Genomic DNA, 21,803 nt, shown 5'->3' on the forward strand with positions numbered 1-21,803 from the left:
TGGTGGGCCAGCAGGACAGGGATATGAAAGTAAGCATCCTGCAAGTCCAACGCTACCATGCAGTCTTGCGGGTGTAGGGCACCAAAGACCTGAGCAAGTGTGAGCATCGTGAAGCAATTGACGTTCCGAAGGTCTAAGATAGGACGCAGGCCATGTCCTTCTTTGGAACCAGGAAGTAGTGGGAGTAACAACCACAACCTACTTCTGGCGTTGGAATGCGCTCGATGACCTCCTTGGCCAAGAGGGCCGCAACTTCCTACTGGTGAAGGGCCAAGTGATCCCCCGACATGCGGTGGTACTGAGGTGGCATGGCTGGAGGGGTAGTCTCGAAGGGGCGGGACTATCTGTAAAACCGACCTGTACAAAGTGATGGTGTGCCAGTGGGGGGGGGGGGGTGATGGTGAATCCTGCCGACCACTGTCGTTTGGTGGGCCTGAAACACCGGACTAGGAAGGTTTGTTGGCAGTGGTGGCAGGGGAGGTGGTGGATTGACCCGCCCGCTGGCCCCGTGACCCACCTCAGCGGGTCCCACGTCCGTGGCTGCGCTGAGACTGTTGCTGAGCAGGCCTGTGGCTTTGAAACAAACGTGTTTGGGCGCCTCTTCCTTGGCCACGAAAGGAGCAAAAAGCAGAAGCCGAAGGAGTGCGCGTGGCTGAAAGGCCCAAGGACCCGGCCGAAAGGCCCAAGTACTTGGCCGTAGCCCGCGAGTCCTGTCTGCTTTGTCGCCAGAAAGACCAGTGCCATCAAAAGGCATGTTCATCAGAGTGTTCTGGACATCACCAGAAAAGCCAGTCGTCCTCAGCCAGGCATGATGGCGTAGCGCCACTGTCGTGAAAATCGCTCTGCCCAGCGAGTCGGCGGTGTCAAGGCCACAAAGAATCGTGAACTTGGCTGCATCTCTCCCCTCAGCAATAGCTTGGGAGAGCACCGTTCGGGCATCCACCGGACACTGAGGCAGCACCTGCGCCAACGTATCCCACACAGAGTGGGAAAACGGGCAAGAGGCATGCGGTGTTCACAGACCGCAACCCTGAACTGGCGGAAGAGAAAATCTTCTTCCCAAACCGCTCCAGTTTCTTGGATTCCCTGTCCGGAGGTGCGGAAGGGAATGTGCTCGGGAACGCAGAGGCTTGGACAACCAAGCTCTCAGGGGTAAGGTGCTGGGAGAGGAAAATGGGGTCGCCCAGGGCCGGGCGATGGCGTTGGGTCACATTCCGATCCACAGGAGCCCCTGTGTTGAGCCTGGACCAGGTGCCCAAAAGCACGTCTGAAAGTGCATCATTAAAGGGCAGCAGCGGCTCCGCAGAGGAAGAAGCTGGCCGAAGCACTTCAGTCAGGAGGTTAGTCCTGACGGACACTGTAGGGAGCTTGAGGTGGAGATTCTCTGCTGCCCTACGCAACACCACTGAATAAGTACCACCCTCCTCCGTAGCCACGGTAGAAGGAGACAGTGCGCTAGGTTCTGGAGAGAAATCTAGATCACCTGCGTCCTCCAAATCCTCTGCCCAGTCCGGGTCTAACTCGCATTGGGCTGCGAGAGGGTCTTCAGACCCCTCCCAGTCCTCCCCGTCCTCCATAACTTGCTGGGCAGGTGGGAAAGGAGGAGGACAATGGAGAAAGGGATAAAAATTCCCCATCGGCGTCGATCGACACCAGTTCGGCACCGTCTCCATGTCGGTGTGGAAGCCGCCGACGACATCGGCCGGGGAGCCGGCTGACGCTGGCGGTGGTGCCATAGACGTCAATGTCGGTGGAGGTCGTATGAGGTCAACCGACATTGGCTGTGATCCATGCATGGATCCATGGGGGTCTCGCGGAGCCGAGGCCGTAGCTGTCGACGACGTCGGGGCCAGAGCCATCGACGAAGAAGGGCGAGGATCCCCAGTCGGACCCGCGAGGCCCAAAGGTACGCCGGCGGGGCCCGACGTGCCAAAGAGACGGCCTATGGCTGACAGAAATTCCTGCAGCTGGGCCGGTGTTGCAGACGGACCCGGGAAAGGCGGGTATGCCGTCGGCAACTGCGTAGGCTCAGCTAGAGCCGTGGGGGTGGTACCACCCGCACCCTCAGCCATGTTGCGCGACAGGCTAGGGGAAGGCAAAGAGCGACGGTGCTTCTTCGACTTCTTGTGCTTCGTCATACCTGACCCCGAATGCGAAGACTTCGTTGAACGATGGTGGTGGCTCCGCGACTGGTCCCTCGACCTCCCACGGGACCGGGACCTTGTACGGCGTGGAGCCGACTCCCGGGCCTCAAGGAACTTTCGGGACCACTCGCACAAAGTTTTCGGAGCCATGGCCAGGCAGTCGGGGCACCACGTGGGGTCATGGTCGCGCCCCAGGCAGTAGAGACACTCACGGTGTGGGTCCGTCACCGACATCATGCGGGGACAAACCTCGCAACACTTGAAACGGGGCATCCCTATAACACCAGGAGTCAAAGACTCAAAAAAGACAGAGGGCCGGATTCACAGAACTAACTTAAGATAAAATCCTAAACTTACTACTTTTGGTATTCACAGAAGGCATTTAGTAGTAGTAAAGTTAGGATTTGGTCTAAAGTCTGTCTTAAGTCTGTCTTAAGTCTGTCTTAAGTCTGTCCTAAGTCTGTCTTAAGTCTGTCCTAAGTTTGTCTTAAGTTTGTCTTAAGTCTGTCTTAAGTCTGTCTTAAGTTTGTCTTAAGTCTGTATTAAGTTTGTCTTAAGTCTGTCCTAAGTCTGTCTTAAGTCTGTCTTAAGTCTGTCTTAAGTCTGTCTTAAGTCTGTCCTACTACTTTTGGTATTCACAGAAGGCATTTAGTAGTAGTAAAGTTAGGATTCTGTCTTAAGTTTGACTTAAGAGAGACTTAAGACAGACTTAAGAAAGACTTAAGACAAACTTAGGACAGACTTAAGACAGTCTTAAGACAGACTTAAGGCAGACTTAAGGCAGACTTAAGACAAAATCCTAACTTTACTACTACTAAATGCCTTCTGTGAATACCAAAAGTAGTAAGTTTAGCATTTTGTCTTATGTTAGTTCTGTGAATCGGGCTCAGTGACAAAAGTCCCCAAAAACTCAGTCAAAAATTGACGGGGGGTACCACTCTCTCCGGAACTGCGCTCACTGGTGCGGAAAAAGAAAGAACTGACGTCAGCGCGCAAGGGCGAGGTCTATGTAGCTGCCGTGACGTCAAACAGAGATCTTTTGATCGGGTAAACCGCTGGTGTTGGAGAGTTTTGTGTGCTGTGACCAGTGTTGAGCACGACTGCCTGCTCAGCGCGTTTCTGTGAGGCACAGAGCTCCGGCATTTGAAGGGTGGTTATTCGAGATCGTGCGAAGCGTATTGCACCGTCATTAAAGCTGCAGACTGCGTGATCTTCAGGCTGTAGTGTGCTTATTATCTAAATTGGTAATAAGTTTACCGTCTCAGTATTGGCTGTAACACGAGATTGAAAGGCGCCTTAGTCTCCCTATATGCTGCATTTAGATAACCACTCACAAGAAAGAGGAAGTGGGAGGAGTCCACTGGCAATGGTTGGAGAGTCTTTAACCAGTGCTGGTATTGACTCAAGTGTTAATCGTATGTGCTTCTGCATGTCTTCTCATTGGTAGAGGGGAGTATCCTTCAGACAAGCTAATTGGTGGTGAATGATATTCACAGTCTAGACCTGCAACCCTGCACTTGGGAAAACAGGAAGTGACAACGCTGACTACCTTCTTTATTATAATTATTTATTTTACACGTCTTTGGTTCAATTCTGGACTACGGTGACTACTTTTATCCCCTTCGATGCTTCTGTCGGCCAACGGCCGTCGCCAGCACTACCTTCATAGTGCTGCGCACGTCCGTTGGCCGACGCCGCCCCGACCACTTAATTAAACTGCCGCACCGTGGCGGAAATTGCACCGCGGTTAAGCGGTTATTATTATCTTTTGCTGTTTGTGTGAATTGTGCAACTCAGCATTTGGGAAACAGGAAGTGTCAACGGTGACTACTTTCTTTATTTTAATATTTGTTTTACATGTTGTCTGGTTCAATTCTTACATAAGGGAAGCTTTTGACTTTGACTTTTACAAAGGCATTACATAATACTGTCCCTCCTCCACCGTTTTTACAAAATCCAGGGATAGAGACCTAGCACAGTATGGGAAGATTGGAGGGAGTCTTTAGAGACTTATGAGGAAGCTATTGGGGAAGATGTTTACGTTGCAAAAAGAAAATGTGCCATTTTAAAACACAATCTAGGGTTGGAGGGGAGGAGGATTTTGAAGACTTTACCAGTACCAGATGACGTTCTTCATGAGGAGAATGAGGAAGCGGAAGAGTGTGAAGAAGCTGGGTATTCTTTAGCAATTAAAGCTCTTGAAGAGAATTTTGGGAAGAAAATAAGCATTGTATTTGAAAGACGTTTTTTTCTCGTGCACAGTTGCAAGGGGAATCCATTGAACAATTTGTGTCTGTGTTAAGAACATTAGCTGTCATCATGTAAGTTTAAAGATTTACATGAAGAAATAATTAGAGATCAACTGATAAATAGGACTTGCAACACCAAAATTCAAGAAAAGCTTTTGGGTTTGAAAGATCCATCTCTTGAAAAGGCTGTATTAATTGCTTGTAAAATTGAGAACACATCTCTTTATGTTTAAGAATTGAATCAAGATGTGTGGAAAAGTGAAGCTGAATGTGGTGATAAAGCAGTTAATACAGTACGCTATTCTGGAAAGAATTCCCAAAATACCGAGTTCAAGGAAAGGGAGGTCAATGATGAGCGTAAAGGATCAGGTAGTAAACAATGTTTCCGATGTGGGAGTTTTAGGCATTTGGGGGAGTCTAATTTTTGTCCTGCTTTTAGGTCCAGATGTTTTAAGTGCAAAAGATTTGGGCATTTTTCAAGAATGTGCAAAGATGGTGCGGTTTACAGGAAACCCAATGTGAATCTAGTAGAAGATCGTTGTTCAAAGTATGAATATTCTAGTTAGGGTACTGATGAGGAGGTTGAAGTGATGGTGGTCAGTGAAGTGAAATAAATCCTGGAAGGTGGTGATTCTGTGACAAGTCCATATAATCCACCTGAATGTGTGGTAGTTATGAATGGAGTTCAGATGCACATGGCTGATTCGTGTTCTCCGTACACCCTGATTGACAAAACTGTGTAGAAAAGTATTGGGGCACCTGCTTTGATTTCTACTATGATTGAACCAGAGGGATATTGTGGAATCAAATTGCCAATTTTAGGGTGTTTTAATACTGAATTGAAATACAAAAGTAGATGTTCCAGTGGGAAGGTGTATGTTGTTGAAAAATGCAAAACACTTCTAGGATGGAGAGAACAGAAATCGCTGGGTATTATATTGGACCCCAATCATCCCGACCAGGTGTTGATGACTCATAAAGGGGAGGAAAAGTGGAGTAATCGGTTTCCAAGTTTATTCATTGAAAAACTGGGATGTTTGAAGAAATTTGAACACCGTATTATTTTAAAACAAGGATCTGTACCTAAGGTCCACAAAGTGCGCAATGTTCCTTTAGCGCTTTGTGGTCAACTTAAAGGTGAATTAGAATGTTTATGTAATGCTGGTGTCATTGAGCCCATAGAGGCACCAGAATGGCTTAGTTCCATTGTTTTGGCGAGGAAGGCTAATGGCAAACTGCGCATGTGTGTAGATTTAAGGGATCTAAATAGCTGCATATGGGTTGATCGGCATCCCTTACCCCTTATAAGCAAAATATTAATGAATGTAAGAGGAGCAAAATATTTTTCAACATTAGACCTCTCCAGTGCATATCATCAGATAAGGTTACATGCGGAGTCTAAACATCTTACATCTTTCATTACTCCTGAAGGGGTCTATCAATTTGTTTGCATGCCCTTTGGCTTGGCACCGGCGTCATCAGTTTCTCAGAGAATTATGCACTCAACATTAAAGGGGTCATCTAAGGAATTATGTTTTCAAGATGACATATTGGTGTGGGGTAAAAACAAAGAAGAGCATGATAAGGGTCTACAGGATGTTTTGTCAAGACTGGAGAGAGCTGGTTGGACAATTGCTTTGGAAAAATGCAATTTGAAGTGAATGAGGTTGAATACCTAGTGCATACTTTGACGTGTGATGGAATTAAACCAATACTGAAACTAGTGGAAGTTATTGAGAATGCACCTTCACCACAAAACATGGATCAATTGAGATCATTTCTTGGGCTAGCTAAATTCTTTGCTAAATTTGTCAAGAATTTTGCTGGAAACACGCATGTTCTAAAAGAATTGTTAAAAAAAGGTGTGCAGTTTGTAAACATCAAAAAATCCATCAGTGAAGCTTTGATATTAAAACAGTGTAATCCCGATGACAAAACTATAATTGTTACCGATGCCAGTGCATACGGTTTAGGGGCTGTTTTGATGCAAGAGTGTAATGGGTATGAAAGGGCTGTAGCATTTGCGTCCCGCACTCTGAAAGGTGCAGAGCCCACGTATTCCACCATTGAAAAGAAGCTTTGGCGTGTTGGTGGGGTGTTCAACATTTTCGCACATATGTTTGGGGAAACCATATGAATTACGGACTGACCACAAACTGTTGATAGACTTGTTTACCACTAAGGGTGTTGGCAGAGCCACACCTCGCATAGCCAAGTGGCTATCCAGGCTGCAAGAATATACTTTCAATATGTGCTATGTTCCTGGAAGTAAGAATTTAAGTGCAGACTGTTTATCATGGTTACCTCTGGATTGTAAGGAGGAGGTGGAAGATGAAGAGTGGGTTGTGGCAGATGTTAATGAAACATGTAAAGGAGCTATTTGGGAGAATGAGTGGAAACAAATGTTGTTGGAAGATCGACGGTTGAATTTAGTTGCTGAGTTAATTCAAAGTGGTACTGAAATAAGTGGTAAAGAAAAAGAGAATATAAGCGATTATGCTACTGGTTGAAGTGAAATATCTGTGTTGAAGGTGATGTGAGAAGAAATGACAGATTAGTGGTTCCTGAAGGTTTACGTTTTCATTTGTTAGAGCTATTACATGTGGGTCATGGTGGAATTTCTGCCATGAAACGCAAGACACGTGTCGACTTTTGGTGGCCAGGAATGGATGGGGAGGTAGACAGATTTGTGAGAAATTGTGTACCTTGCACATGTAGTGACAAATCTCACATAGTTATGTAATCTCCGATTGTTTAATCTACGGCCTTTTGATTGTCTTGCACCGGAGAGCAGATATGCTTTGGTAATAATTGACTATTTTTTAAAGTGGCCGGAGGTGGCTTTCATGAGGGAGGTCAAAGGGTGTCATGTCATTTCATTTTGTGAAGAGATTTTCAGGAGAGAAGGATATCCAAGAAGAAAACAAGTTACTTACCTGTAACTTTGGTTCTCCAGTATTGGAAACTTTCATAGATTCCCATGCTTGAATCATTCCCCGTCGTCTTAATGGGGGTCCCCTGTATACATAAAATAGCAATAGAAACCATTACAAAAGAAGAAACCAGGCCTGGGCCCATTCTAGTTTTGTAACAATACTGGAGTAATTTTGGTGTCGGCTAATGGCCAGCAATTTACATCCCGTGAGTTCACTGCATTCTTGAAAATGGAGGAGATTGAGCAACATTGCACTGCAGTGTATCATCCTTTGGAAAATGGCTTAGTATAAAGATTTAATCGTGTCCTTTTGTGTACAGTTGGCGTTGTGTGCTGGTCTGGATTGGAAAAGAGAGATAAAAAATATGTTGTGGAACTACAGAAATACTCCGCATTCAGTCACTGGTGAAACTAATTTCTTTCTTTCTTTTAAAAGGAAGAGTAGCTTGTACCACAGCTGCTCCGGCGTGGATGGAAAGAACGGCAACAAAGAAATTGAATTTGGAGCAGTTGGAGAAGAAGGTTTATAAGTATCAAGATCGTTATGTGCACAGGCACAATGATAGTTTATCTAAGTCTAGACTTTTTAAGGAAGGAGAGTGAGTCTGGACTTTAAGGGAAAATCAGAGAAAGGGTTTTTCCAGATGGTCCTATCCTAAGGTGGTCAATGATGTGAAAGAGTCAAAAGTGTTGGTGGATGACAAGTGGTGGAATGGAAGGAAATTAGTTAAGTGTAATGATGTGGAAGTGAGTGGAAAGGTTGGTAACAAGAATGAAACTGATCCACATGGCATGGATTCCTTGGTCAAAGATCTATCCAAAGAAAAAAGTGGGTCAATGACTAAGCTACACAGAAACAAGGATTTTGTTGTGCGTAGTAAAAGGATGCCCAAATACTTGAAGGATTATGTTGTTACTTAACACCGTAGTTTATGATGTTATATGCTATAAGATGTGTAACGTTTATAATGTTGTAATTATCTCTAGAGCATCAGCATGATGTTGTATTTATTTCTCATGTTTTTTTTTGTTTATTTCTTTCCCAAAAATTAATTCTGTTTATAAAAGGGAGATATGTTGTAATCTTCTTGCTGATGTCACATAGTAATGGTTGCCATCTGACATCAGATAGAACATTCAGGGGAGTTCTGCTGGTGACAGTTGATGAATCTTGCCAGGGGTTGATGGCGTTGGCGTATCTAAATAAAGTCTCTTACATTCACCACAGCGTCGTCATCTTTAAAAGCGAGGACCGCACCTGGGGGCTCTGCTCTTTCCCCAGCTCGCCGAGTGATTTGTAGCAGGTAGAGAGGGACTTCAAGAGAGGGGGAATAGTGGGGGGGGAGGGGAGTAGAGAGAATAGATGGATCAAACAGAGCGATCTTGTGAGGAGAGGAAGGGCCAGGGCTGGTGTGAGCATTGTTGCCATGTTGGTTCCCCAGTCCGGCCCTGGTTGTGCTCGGCTCCTATCTGGGGGTTTCTAGAGGCACTCACATTGAGGTGTAGGCGGCCGCCCAGTAAGTTGGAGTTTAATGAGAAAGGTTATCTTTGCGGGTACAAAGAGAGACATGAGGCATCAGCTGAAGCAGGATATTAAGAGACATGGACGGTTGCAGACCTCAAACAGATTGAATACTACTGGTAACTCAAGCTTTCCTTTCGAAATAAAGAGTGCATTGCTGCAAAATTACGGTTCGATGTGGCATTGGCACCTAGACATCAGCATTGATTTAAAGCGCCCTGAACAACCAACATCCACAAAGGCAATAAGATGCACTTGGGTGGCTCTGAGATTTAAGAAATGATAGGTAGCAAAGCAATGTCTGAGGTGGTTTATTCAGAAATAAACTCAGATAACGGCCATTCCCTCACTCCTGAAATAACTGTGAAATATCACAGAGCATGTGACCACTACCACCATGCCTTGCTAGAGTTGAAAAGCTGCAGGGACCTGTGTTACACCAAGTTGTGGCAGGTGCAGCTGATGCGGCTCCTGCAAAGGGAGACCCCGCATCGCTCTCTAGGCCTCCTTCTCCACAGCCCCCCTCAGGCCACATCACTGTGCAGTGTAGTTCCACAAATCTAGCACAGCTGCCTCCACAGCCCAGCCACCATGCTGCTGTAATGACTGCCTTAACAGGTATGGAGTGGATTACACAGATGTTTCTCCTTCAACTCTCAACATGTTAGCTCAGTCCACTAGAAAAACTCTATCCTTATTAAAAGCATAATGTATATAAGAGATGTTAAAAACAAAAGATGACATTCTATGAATAATTATCACTCCTTATTGAAAATATGGTTAAAAAAACAAATATAGCATTACTTAATGCTTACAGAGTGAAATATTTAATTAGTACGCACTTAAATACTCATCATTCACACAATAAAAAAACAAGCACGGTGTTGGTTTGAGTTTAAGATCTTCGAGTCAACAGATATGCAGGGGTTTACATGACTCAACAACACATTCAATTATTACAAGGCCACAAGACAGATAGGAAGCATCAGATTCATGAGTTAGGGATGTGTGATGAACAATGTTTGGGGAGTATATTTATTCATTCTGAGAATATTTGTAATTGCCTAGATATTTGTTACAAGATTTGTAGAATATTAGCACATAATAGATGTGAATTATCATAAAGTACCTAAGTGTGTGCATGCACTAATTAGGGGTTTTGGGGCAGGGACCCCATATCGTTTCCTTGCAAGAGATTCTTTGGCATGTCCTGTTCTAATCACTACATAACTGCAGTACGTACAACCCATTAGGAGGGGGTGAGAAACACGTCAGCATTCCTTTTCTCCTCAAAGGTTGTAGTTTCCTTTGCCAGTCAAAGAAATCTACCCAGATGTGACACCCCAAGATTTGGCTTTCTCATGGTATGGCACTCAACGCAGGGCTAAGCCCCAAGCTAAGGGCACACACAACTAAATCCAAGAGATCTGTAGGCACCCTTTTATGGAACTGCGATTAAACAAGGCTTAGCAGGAACAAGTGATAGAAACATGCATCGTCAGAGTGGATACTTCAGTCTTTCTACACAATGGCTAATCAAGCAGAAATTCCACAGTACATACACCCTGTCCCTACTACTCATTCAACTGAAAAAGGATTGCCATACATAGAGAAACCATGCTCGTTGTAGGGGCAGATTCAGTTTATACAACTGAGGTCTTTTATTCCTGGTTTGATGTAGCACCTGTAGATGATGGAGGACATTTTACTAAATATATTCCAATGGATCCTTCGTGTTATGTCGATTTGTATGGTGCAGCTTATAACTCGTGAGGAATGTTGGCCGGGCTGCACTCTTAGTCGAACAGCCTGGTCTTCAGTTTCTTGCAGAAACTGAGGAGTGAAGTAGCTGTCCTGATGTGTTTTTGGAAGCTAATTCCAGTGTTTGGCAACGAAGTAGGAGAAGGCACTTCTGTGGATGGTGGGGGGACCTGTGTGAGGGAGAGAAAGGTAGAGCATAGTTGTCTGGAAGGTTGGTGGAACTGAAGTAGGTCGTTGAGGTATGCCGGCACAGTGTTGTGTAGGGCTTGTAGGCGTGGATGAGCATCTTGAATTGGCAAAGCTTCTGGATGGGTAGTTAGTGTAGTTCAGGGGATGTCTCTGGTGATGGTGTTTTGGATGGTCTGGAGTCTTTGCATGAGTTGGTTGCAGATGCTGACGCTAAAACCATGTTGCCCGCAGCCAGCCTTGACGACGATGGACAGTAGCGCCCGCAAGGGAGCGGAACGCAGTCGTTGCCTTGTCCATTGCACAGTCAATGACTTCAGAAGAGGTTTTCTCTACCTCTTGAAGAATCTTCTTCGCTTCCATTTTCGCATCTTCTGGCAATTGATCCATATAGGGGGAAAGGTCGCACCACATCTGGCGATCATAGCGGCCAAGTATCGCTTAGGTGATCGCAGCCCTGACCAACAGGCTGGACATGGAGGAAAACCTCTTGCCCGTGTTATCGAGGCGTCTGCCCTCTTTATCTGGTGGTTTTGTGACGGGAGCAGAAGGATTTCTGGACTTTCTTTGGGCAGCCTGAGAGATGACAGAGTCTGGTTCAGGCTGGTTGACCAAGCAGGCCGGGCTATCGTCAGGAGCCTTATATTTCTTCTCAAGGCGAGGCAGTACCGGAATCACCGTGGCTGGACTCCGCAACACTTTCAAACCCTCATTCCAGATGTGACCGACGATAGGAATAGACAGAACTGGTTTCTTATAAGGCTCCTTGAAGTCATAAAGGAAACATTCAGACTGCACCACGGGCAGGCGCAGTTCAAATCTCTTAGCAGCCCTTTCCATCAAATTATGGAAACCCCCTATGTCTGCAGGGGGAGAACCAACAGGCGCTGGTGAAGGAGAAGCCGGATCAGGAATTACATAGTCATCCCACTCTGCGTCTGGATCTGGTATAGGGACGTTGCCCTGGTCCTCATCAGAGGTCTCATCCTGAATGAGAGGGACGATTGCTGGTGCATCCTGAGCCACAGGCAGTGGTTGAGGTGGTGGCAATTGAGGGGTAGCAGGCAGTGCAGGAGGAACAGCTGTAACTGGTGCCGCAACTGGAGCCAGAGATTGTGTTGAGAATCTCCGTCTATAGTCCAAAAGCATAGACTGCAAGTCTGCTAGTAGAGAGGAAGGCAATAGTCACCCTCCTGGGGGAAGTCATCTCAGGTGTAATCTGGCGTTTTCTGATAGAAATGGCAATTTTTCCTTTGTCGACGAGGTCGTAGACAGGACCGTCAACGACGATGACAGAGTCGTCGACGAAGATATGGACGTCGTCGACAAGACCGTCATCACTACAGCAGCCAATGCCACCGTAGTCGTGGTAGACGGGGTTGCCGTCGCCACCATCGTCATCGTTATCCTCGTCGACGACAAAGCCACCACCGGCGTCGTATTCGTCGACGGGGAACCCTGAAGCGTAGACGCCGGAGACGAGGATATCTCGTAGATGGAGCCAGAAGTAAAGGAGAAGACGTTGACTGTACCTTTGACGTCTTCGTCGACGGAGTCGATGACAACGTCGTCGACAAGTGAACTTTCTTCCCAGACTTGCCATTGAAAGAGAGAGATGAGGGCTTTTTGTAGGCTTTTGGAGCCGCTGGAGGAGAAGATGGAGGAACAGAGCTAGATTTCGTCTCAGATATTACTCCTGTGACAGTCCTTCCCTCTCCTTTACACCTCGGAGAGGAGATTCGCCAGGACTACGCCTTTCAGACCTATGAGAGGTCTTTTTCAAGACCTTACTAGGACAGTCTTCAGAAGGTGAAGGAGAAGATATACCCCTTTTTACAGACCTCCTGGAAGATGTAGCAGAGGATGCCTCATCACTGTCACTGGAGACTGGTTCCTTCCTTGACTTGAGCTTCTGGAGCCAGGTCAAGAGACGCGCCTCGCGGTCTCGCAAAGTCTTTGTTGACAAAGTGCGGCATATTTTACAGTCTGCTGCCTTATGGTCTTGCTACAGAGAGTAAATACAATCATTGTGCTTGTCCTCCACATACAGTGTCTTCTTAGCACAAGTTGCACAAGCTTTAAAGAGGGCTTTCTTCTCTTTATCAGACATCTTGACCCGAAGTCCAAGCAGGTCTTGAAGAAAAAACAGGTGAAAAACTGTAGAAGTAAGGTTGACAGGAAAATACTGAGCAGAGCTCAGTGGAGACTCCCTTGCACAACGTGCAGTAGAAAATCTGAGGCTCTGAGGTTCTCTCAGGAAGGTTCTACAGGGTGAGGCTAATCTAATTGTTTGTTCATTTTATTTGGTCTCTTTTACAAAAAGAGGTGGATATGTTACAAAACTAGAATGGGCCTAGGCCTAGTTTTTTCTATTGTAATGGTTTCTATTGCTATTTGATGTATACCGTGGACTTCCATCTCGACGACAGGGAATGATTCAAGCATGGGAATCTATGAAAGTTCCAATACTGGCGTAATAGTTGATTCATCTCTGCAAGGTTTGGAAACTGTACACAAGTAACTGATGGACACTTAGGGGCATATTTACAAGCTCCTATTGCGACCCACAACGACACTTTTAGTGACGTTGTGATGGTGATAAGAGCTTTGCTTTATTTAAAAGACAGCGTTAAGCCACTTAACGTGGCTTAACACTGCCTTGTAAATACGCCCCCCTTTCACGCTACGCTTAGCGTGAAAGGGGTGGCCAATGGGTGCTGTGGTGGGTGTTCCACCGCAACACCCACTGATTTTGACGCTGCCCCCTACTTACAAGAGCAGCATAATTAGGAGGCAGCGCCAAAATTTAGACCAGGGAAAACCTGCTCTTAAATAGGCGAAACAAGGAGAAATGCTTTATTTGTCCTCGTTTTCGCATTAAGCAGCACACATATTAAGTTGCAAAACTGCATTTAAAGATTGTTTATGTGCAGGATGGGGGACCTTCCTGCATATAAACAATCTTCCCCTCAACACAGGTACCCTTGCACTATTGGTGCCTTCGTTGGCCTTCGTTGGCGCTAGGCAGCTAAAGTTAGTGCCAGCACAGGGGGAAACACTGGGCTGCACCATATTCTAGTAAATATGGTGCAGCCCTGCATTTCTAAAGTGACAAAGCGTGTCGTTAGCCTTCTTCGCATAACGACACGCTTCGCCACTTTCTTTCTAAGTATGCCCTTTAATGTGTTGAGCCATCTTGCTGCCTACACCTCAACTTCATTCTCTCTGTGGTGCGACCCCTTAAGAGGTGACCATGAGAACTTATGCTGAGAGACGAATACGACCAATAGAGGAAGAGGAATTAAAGCACGACTGGCTGCTGAGGGAGTTGAGGGTAGACAGCCTCTGGATGTGAACACTGCGGGGTAGGAGAAGGAGTACAGCAGTTCTAGGTGGACCTCCCTGATAAAAACAGCGAACCTACTGGCCTTTGTTGTTGGTTTGGGAGGAAGCCAGGAAGGTTAGGTTTCATACTAAGCTGATGAGAAGTCGCTTCGTTCTGAAGCAAGGTGGTGGTGTGGCAACATCCAAGAGATGCAATCACCAGAACAAGGTTCTATGAAATCTGAAAATAATTTAGAAAGGCTAGGCATCATTGGAGACAAAACAGTAAATGAGCGTTTTTCTATAGGTTGAAGGCAACAGATGGCGGCGACTCAAACGTGTTTCTCTTTCCAAAATCAATAGACTGCACCAAATCAGCTGGTTAATGAAAGTTCTACCAAAACGTGCAAACACCCCTACAGAAGTAACATGTTCATTGTAAATGCAGATAAGATTGTTATTACTCTTACACCACACTTTCCTAGATATATTTGACATCACATGCTACTGCTACTCTACAGGAAACTTAAAGATAGAAATGTCCTAGCTATGCGGCATCGGTATTCACAATGGAGTGCGGCTCCCATCTGCACAACACTGGAATTCAGACCACATTACCTTATGCATGCAATCTCTGATGACACATCATGTTTTATTAATTGTGAGAATAAAAAGGATTAATGAAGGTTTTAATGTTACGAAATTGAGAGTGGAGGCTTGCTTACCTGTGTTGAGATAGGATGAGAGAAGAGTAATATCACTATTCCTACAGCAGGAGTTAAAGTTGTAAATTAGTTTTCAGCATATTTGAAATCACTTTGTGTTAGTCATTTTCCTTCACTATTTGAGAATAATGAACACATGAAGTATGTGTGTTTTTTTTTTTTATAATAGATTAGCTTCAAGTAACTAAGCAGAAAGGGGTTCATTTCAAGTTTATTAATGTTTAGACAATTGTCTTTAAAACAATAAATACATATAATGCACATTAAAATGTAACCCCAACCCTACCACCCCCCAGACCATTCCAAGGTCAAAATCTCGGACTACTCATGGGACCCCACAAGCCCGCTATAAACATTAAGAGTAAAGTGCCCATGTATCACTATATATCACTTCATCTCTCCGTCCATACGATGCGACATCAGTTAATCTAAAAAGTCTAAAATCTACAATAGCACTTGCTATCCGAAACTTATTTTTAAATATGTTGCTAAGGCACGTGCAACGTCTAAAAATGCAATATTCACTAAGAGTGCCAGTGCTTTATAACGTTGATATATATTGTATTTTAAAAAAGCGGTTGTAAAATCAGACATCAAACCACATAGAAATGTAGACAATCTAGTAAAAAATGAACATTAAAATGTTGTCACCTTAATCCATACATGCACAATTGTTCTCAGCATCCAGAAGTGTGTTAAATTCCTCGAGCTTCAGGTACCGTAAATTCAAGCCAACCGAAATTTTAAAAACAATAGGCGCAGTTGGGCATTTGGCAATGTATATATATATATATATATATATATATATATATATATATGGGAACACCCGCTGATTATTTCTGGACTCCATTCTTATAATTTGCTGAGTGATTATTCTTTACATACCCAAAATCAGACAACTATGGCCCCTTTCAATTCAACTTTCGATAGGTGGGAGGCCTCAGTCATCTTGAATTTCTCAATTTTTAGAGCTACAACAAATTTTCCTCATCTACCCCTGACCTGCACTGCCCATCTTAGCTCACTCCTTGCAATTTCATTTGCACAGAGAAGTGATACCTTTTGAACCTCTGAGGCCCAGAGCTTATCTCAGAATCGCATTGTTGATTTGTAGGCCAGGAAATTCCAAGCCTGCAAATCCCCTTCCAATCTTATCGCTGGGCCCATCACACTTTTTGGCAGACCTAACAATTTTTCAGACATTTACCCTCACAATTTTCCCAGCTTGCCTCCGTGCTTCGAGTCAATAACTCTGCCCCATATAGGCATTGAGAGGGGACCATTGTGCTATAAGCGAGGTCCAAGACGGCCCACCAAAGGTGTTCTTAAAACATACTAACCTCCTATAGTTAAGGCTGCACATATCTCCACAGTTTCATATGCAGAGCCCAGTTCAAATTTTTTGTGAACATCATTCCTAGATACTTGTACGAGGTTACCATCTCCACCATCCTATTGCCCAATAAACATTTACATGGTTTTGAGTTTTTCCCAAAATAAATTATTTTTGGGTTTTTCCTGATTAACCTTGAGTTTGTTGGCCTCCCAATAGATATTAAATGTATGCAACTGAGTCAGATCTAAAATGGTGAGGTCATCTGTATAGAGGAAGCACAATATGTGCCTACTCCAATTTTCAGCGAAAAATATTTGGTGGTAGCAAAGGCACTGGGTAGGTCTGTGAGAAATAAAGAGAACAACGGAGGGGCCAGGACACAGCCCTGCCTCAGTCCATTTTCTAAGGGTATTCTTTTCAATAAGGCCTCATTTGTGTCAAGCTCGACTTGGGTCTAATTCTGTGTATGTAGTTCTTGGAGTATTGCTAATGGGCTAGTGGGAATTACCAGTTGGTGTAGCTTCTCCCACAGAATACAATGATCCACAAGATCAAAGGCTTAGCTTTGGTTGACAAAACAACAGAACAGATTCCCTGTCATTTCCATTTCCTACTGCCCCAAACCTCACAAGCTGAAACAGTGATCAACCACTGAATGCCCTTGCGAGAAGCCTCCTTGTTCCACTGGGACAATATCATTGCATGCAATCATGTTCTTATGAGAGATAGGAATTACCTTTGAGTACAATTTTGCACCAACGTCAAGCGAGACATCCGTCTCCCTTTTTTATACATAGGTTTGATTACTGCACCCTTCCATCCTGGTGGAAATATATTTGACCTTGTCATGGATCCAAAAACTTTTGAGAAGAAAGTTGCCCACCACTTGGGGTTGGACTTTAATACAATTGCTGGAAGATTATCCACCCCTGCTGCTTTGGGTAGATTTAGGGAGGATATCAGTTTTACTGGAGAATAAATCCAAAGACTCCTCCCCCAATTTAGGCCAATTTCCTTTCACAGCTACCTTTCTGGCCTTACAGATATTGCTTAAACAGGTAACCCAAGTACTGTACACCTTGAAGGTGACTCCAAATGACTCCACCATCTCTGAACAAACTTCCAAGTTTTTTTTCATATCCTTATCATGGAGGGGGCTAACCATTTAGTCCCAACATGACTAATAATAAGCAATCTTCTTAGCACTAATCAAGACATCATACTCCTTTTTTATACAGTTCTCTTCCATTACAAGCCCCCAAGGAGAGATTCCCCCTTCCTACTACCACTGAGGGCAGGACCTCAGCCGACCACTGCACCGCCGCGGGAAAAGGAAGCCCCTTCCTCCATGGCCACACTAGGAGGAGAGACAAGGCCAGTGTCTGGTGAAGTGTCCTTACCACTGGCATCAGCCAGTTTCTCATACCAGTTATCCTCGGCCAAGGGCTCCTCAAGGGGGTCAGGAGAACCACAAAAATCCTCAGATCCTCCCAAATCGTGTTCTCCACAGTGCCTTTCGAAAGAAAGAGGCAATGTTTCTAACCAGGAGAGTCTTGGTCGGGTCGGAGTCGGGAAGGACAATGTGGTTGGCACTGCAGAGGAGCGGCGCCGGGAACAACGCCAGTGGAGGGGATTCTGGTAAAGGTCATGGATTCAGGACCTGAATGGGTCTGGATTCAGAAATGGAACCAAAGGGTCCAACTTGTGCCAAAGGCAAACCCGCCTGTGGAAATCCAGTCAGGACATTCTGAACCCACATGGCCAGAAAGAGTTACAGAGGAGTAGGGTCGCTAAATATAAGCAATTTGGCCTCATAAAATTCCCTCAGTTGGACAGCAGTTTTTCAGGCTCTAGAAAATTCTGGAAGGCAGGAGCCGACCCAGGCAAAGTATGGGAGCGGGGCTTAGATTTGTGGCATCCAGCGCCTCGTCTGATGACTTGAACCAGTGCATTGAAGTCAAAGACTGCTTCCACTTCTTGGCCTTCTTGTGAGACTTACCCAACGAAGACTTTGACTTTCACGACGACCAACAGGAACAGCTCCGAGAGTGTACCTGGTACCTCCACTTGACAAGGACCTGGAGCTGAGCAGAGTTGTCAATGGCCGAGCACCAGAAGTGTCAAAGCACACTCCTGCACTACCATGGGGTAATCGCATGGCAGTCAGGGCAGGCCTGGGAGTAGTGTCTGGTTCCAGGCATCACAGGCAAACCAGGTGTGGATCTGTCACAGACAACTGCCTGTGGCAGGCTCCACAAGGTTTAAAACCCATTGGTTTTGTTAGGGGACATCCCTAAAGGCACAGTGGGAGCATAAAGTTCAAAAAGTGTAGACAAAAAGGTAGTAAAAAAATGATTGAGGAAGCTCTTCAGGATCTCTGCTGATGGCGTAGAAAGAAAATAACTGATGTCAGCATGCTGGGGTGGTGCCTATATAGGTACTGCACGTCACATCCAGAATGGAAAAAGCAGATGACGCCGTTGCGGAGCTAATCAACGCAACTTACTGGCACACAGAGGTACTGCTCAAGATTTCCAGATCCAGTCTGGTGCCTGGGGAATATTCTATGGTAATGAATCTGAGGCTAGAAATCTCTATCAGATTATGCCAATTCATTGTATGTGGGACTGCCTCAATGCCCCATCCAAAAAAAAGAAATTATTTAATTACCTGTAACTCCAGTTCTTCAGCGCTGGTATTTTTCATATATCCAAATGCTTGAATAATTCCCTGTCATCAAACTGAGAATCCTTAGTAACTTTCAATAGTAGTAAACAATGTTAAAGTGACCATAGGCCTAACAACAGTTTTGTTTAGTAGCACATCCATCTTATTAGAAACAACCCGAACTTCAGCCAATGAGACGGAGGAGCTGAGATCTCTCCCACCACTAAGTGCTACCAAAGCTTACATGTCATAGCACAATAGTCAAGGATGCACAGAAGAGACAGTGAGCCTTTGACCAGGGAGGAGAGAGGGTAGCATGTGAATCTATGAAAGATACCAATGCTGGTAACTTGAGTGTCGCCAGGGCGTTGTTTTGCGATATGGAAAATCATTCAAAGCCAGTCAGTTCACAATCCATAAACCAGGATTGGGGTTTCATTTGACTATTTTTTATTTTCAACAATCAGTTGATTATTCCTCCTTGAGTAATTCATTCCTGGCTGTCTCAAGCGTAGTTTTCTCAGACTCTTGACTGCGTTTCTGTTTCTCTTCACAGATGCAGGCATTGTCGGACTGTGAGACCCTCAGGAAAAGACGGGCTATACAGTTAAGGGTCCAGTTCCTCACTTCTAGAGGTTCTTCCTATATTCCCTACATTACTGTCCCTTTATTATTACTCTTAATATGCCCTCTCTCCTTCTCGGGTTACTCTATCCCTCGCTTTTGCTCTCTGATTACTTCTAGGATACTTCCTTTCTTTCTTTCTTGGATCCTTTCAGAAGTAATCTCTTTTCCCTTAAATGTTCATCTCTAGTAAAATAAACTACAATTGATTCTCCCTAATAAGCAGGGGATACGATTTCTCTCCACAAGAGATTTCTACCATTGCCTTCGGTAGTATCTTAGTTTGCTTTTCCTGTTGTTACTCACGCTCTGTTCCTCAAACTAGTGAAAAATCCCCAAAAGTATGCCACAAAATAAAAAAAAAAAATGTTTCTGTCTCTTTTAGAGAGGTCAGCATCTCCACTTCTTTCGCTGAAGTTTGGGCTGTTCTAAATGAGATGGAGGTGCTGCTAAACAAACACTATTGTTGGGCTTACCAGTGCACTGTTTGGAAGTAACGACTAGTTGGTACTAGATATCGCAACACCTCTATTGTCGTTATGGCATATTTCTTGTTACTTCTTCCTACCAGAAGTAAGAGGGGGAATATGTCATCACTGGAGTATTATCAAAGGCAACAGTCTGCAGAGCTGGCAAGGCGAGGTTTGTGCTATTCATCAATCCTGCTCTTCCTAGTGCCATATTTAGAATGTGCTGTCTCACAGAGCCCGAGGATGCCACATGCTGCAGCATACATTACTAAAGCTAAGACAGATCTGAAGCAGTCCACTGCAGCTCTCTGCCTACTTATCTACAGGAGACAAATTACTACAGCTAAGAGGGCTCAGAAGCGGTGAGAGTCCACTGCAGTTCTCTGCCTGGTTCCCTTTAGGAGTCAGCAGCAGCACCCAGTTCTGTGCTTCTTTGAATACTGGAGGAAGGCAGACTCTCTTCCTCAACATTTACCTCCTTTGAGAGCACCAGCCGCTTCCCCACATGTTTAGGTATTGGCAAACAAGTTACTTACCTTCGGTAATGATGTATCTGGTAGAGAGTACAGCAAAAAAATAAATCCATAGATAATGAATTATAAGAACCTAGCCAGGGAGAAATTGTGGGTTCGTCAAATTTGGGTGAACCTCAACTGTCAATAGAAAAGAGAAATTTTCTTTTCTTGAGTCCCCTCACTCCCCCCGGGTTGCCCCTAGGTGACATGCTTCATCATTGGGGCCATCCCAAGCATCTACTGCTTGGGGCGTGCTGCAACTTGCGAAGTTACGTAGGAGCACTTGTTATGTAAATATATGTATAGTTATAGAAAGTAAGCAACTTGTTCATCTGATAGAGACATCTAGCCGCAGTTTCCTTAACTTAGAATAGATACGAAAGCCATACCCCATTGGAGAAGGGTCTGTGACTGAAATCCACCAAGTTCCAAAGAGAACTAGTACGTCAAAAAGATTGACTAAAACAGGTTGGGACAGCAAGTGCAAGCGCGGCTGACACTAGACCCATGAACCTCTGTAGGAGAGCAGTAAAAAGGGAAAGGCAATGGCACCACAGTCCATCAGAGGACAGTACAAGACGTCCCTCGTCCAAGAAGGGACAAGGGGAAACCACAGAAACACCAGAATGGTCTGTGCACAATGGAAGTAAATTCATAAGCTTCTGTAAAGAGAAGTAGAAGCCAAACTGCGCACAGGATCCAGTGGATCTGCCAAAACAAAGAAAGTCCCAAAGAAGGACAAAACAGCATGACAGAGTCAGAACATCCAAAATGAGCATGCACCACCGTTACTTCTTCTTGTGCTTACCTGCGTGAGGAGAGCAACGTTCGCGGAAACGACTCCGTGACCTGCACAGGACTGGAGCCTCCGATCGAGCTGGAGATCGGCGACGCTTGGACTCCGAACGGGACATCTGGGCGGACAGCAATTTCATCCGACTTTCCCACCAGGGCTTTGGCTTCAGCTGCCGACAGGCGTCACATTCCTCGGAGTTGTGGTGCTCACCCAAGCACCACATACAGATCAGTTGCGGATCCGTCACCGACATCTGCCGTGTACAGGTCTCACACGATTTGAAGCCCAAAGGCATTGCACACTGTTTTCAGACGTGAAAAGGCATCGGTAAGGCCTAATAGGACCAAACAGAGGAACCGCTTCTCCTTGATCTGCATTGTGGGCACGGAAAAGAAGAAAACTGACGCCGGCGCGCTGGGAGGGACTTATATGGCTCCACTGACGTTATATCCGTGGACGACGTCAGGGCGGAGCCATGCAACGCCGTCCATCGGCCCGCAGAGGTACTGCTGAAAAATCTCCAGATCCAGACTGGCGCCTGAAGGATAT

The 21,803-nt window shown here is 45.2% G+C and overlaps 1 protein-coding gene across 1 annotated transcript in view; it reads right to left on the reverse strand.

Moving 5' to 3' along the window:
* Positions 1 to 12,802: 12,802 nt before the first annotated feature.
* The window catches only part of LOC146829691 (testis-expressed protein 11-like), a 218,558-nt gene continuing 209,557 nt past the window's right edge, over positions 12,803 to 21,803 (reverse strand). Inside the window, exons 7-8 of the mRNA XM_085606537.1 lie at positions 14,847 to 14,887; positions 12,803 to 12,930 (exon numbers count right to left, since the gene is read on the reverse strand). Coding sequence (XP_085462663.1) covers positions 12,803 to 12,930; positions 14,847 to 14,887 — 169 coding nt within the window. The remainder of the gene's footprint in view (positions 12,931 to 14,846; positions 14,888 to 21,803) is intronic.

Source organism: Triturus cristatus, chromosome 5_2, assembly GCF_964204655.1.
Source record: "Triturus cristatus chromosome 5_2, aTriCri1.1, whole genome shotgun sequence".
In the NCBI taxonomy this organism is placed as follows: domain Eukaryota; kingdom Metazoa; phylum Chordata; class Amphibia; order Caudata; family Salamandridae; genus Triturus; species Triturus cristatus.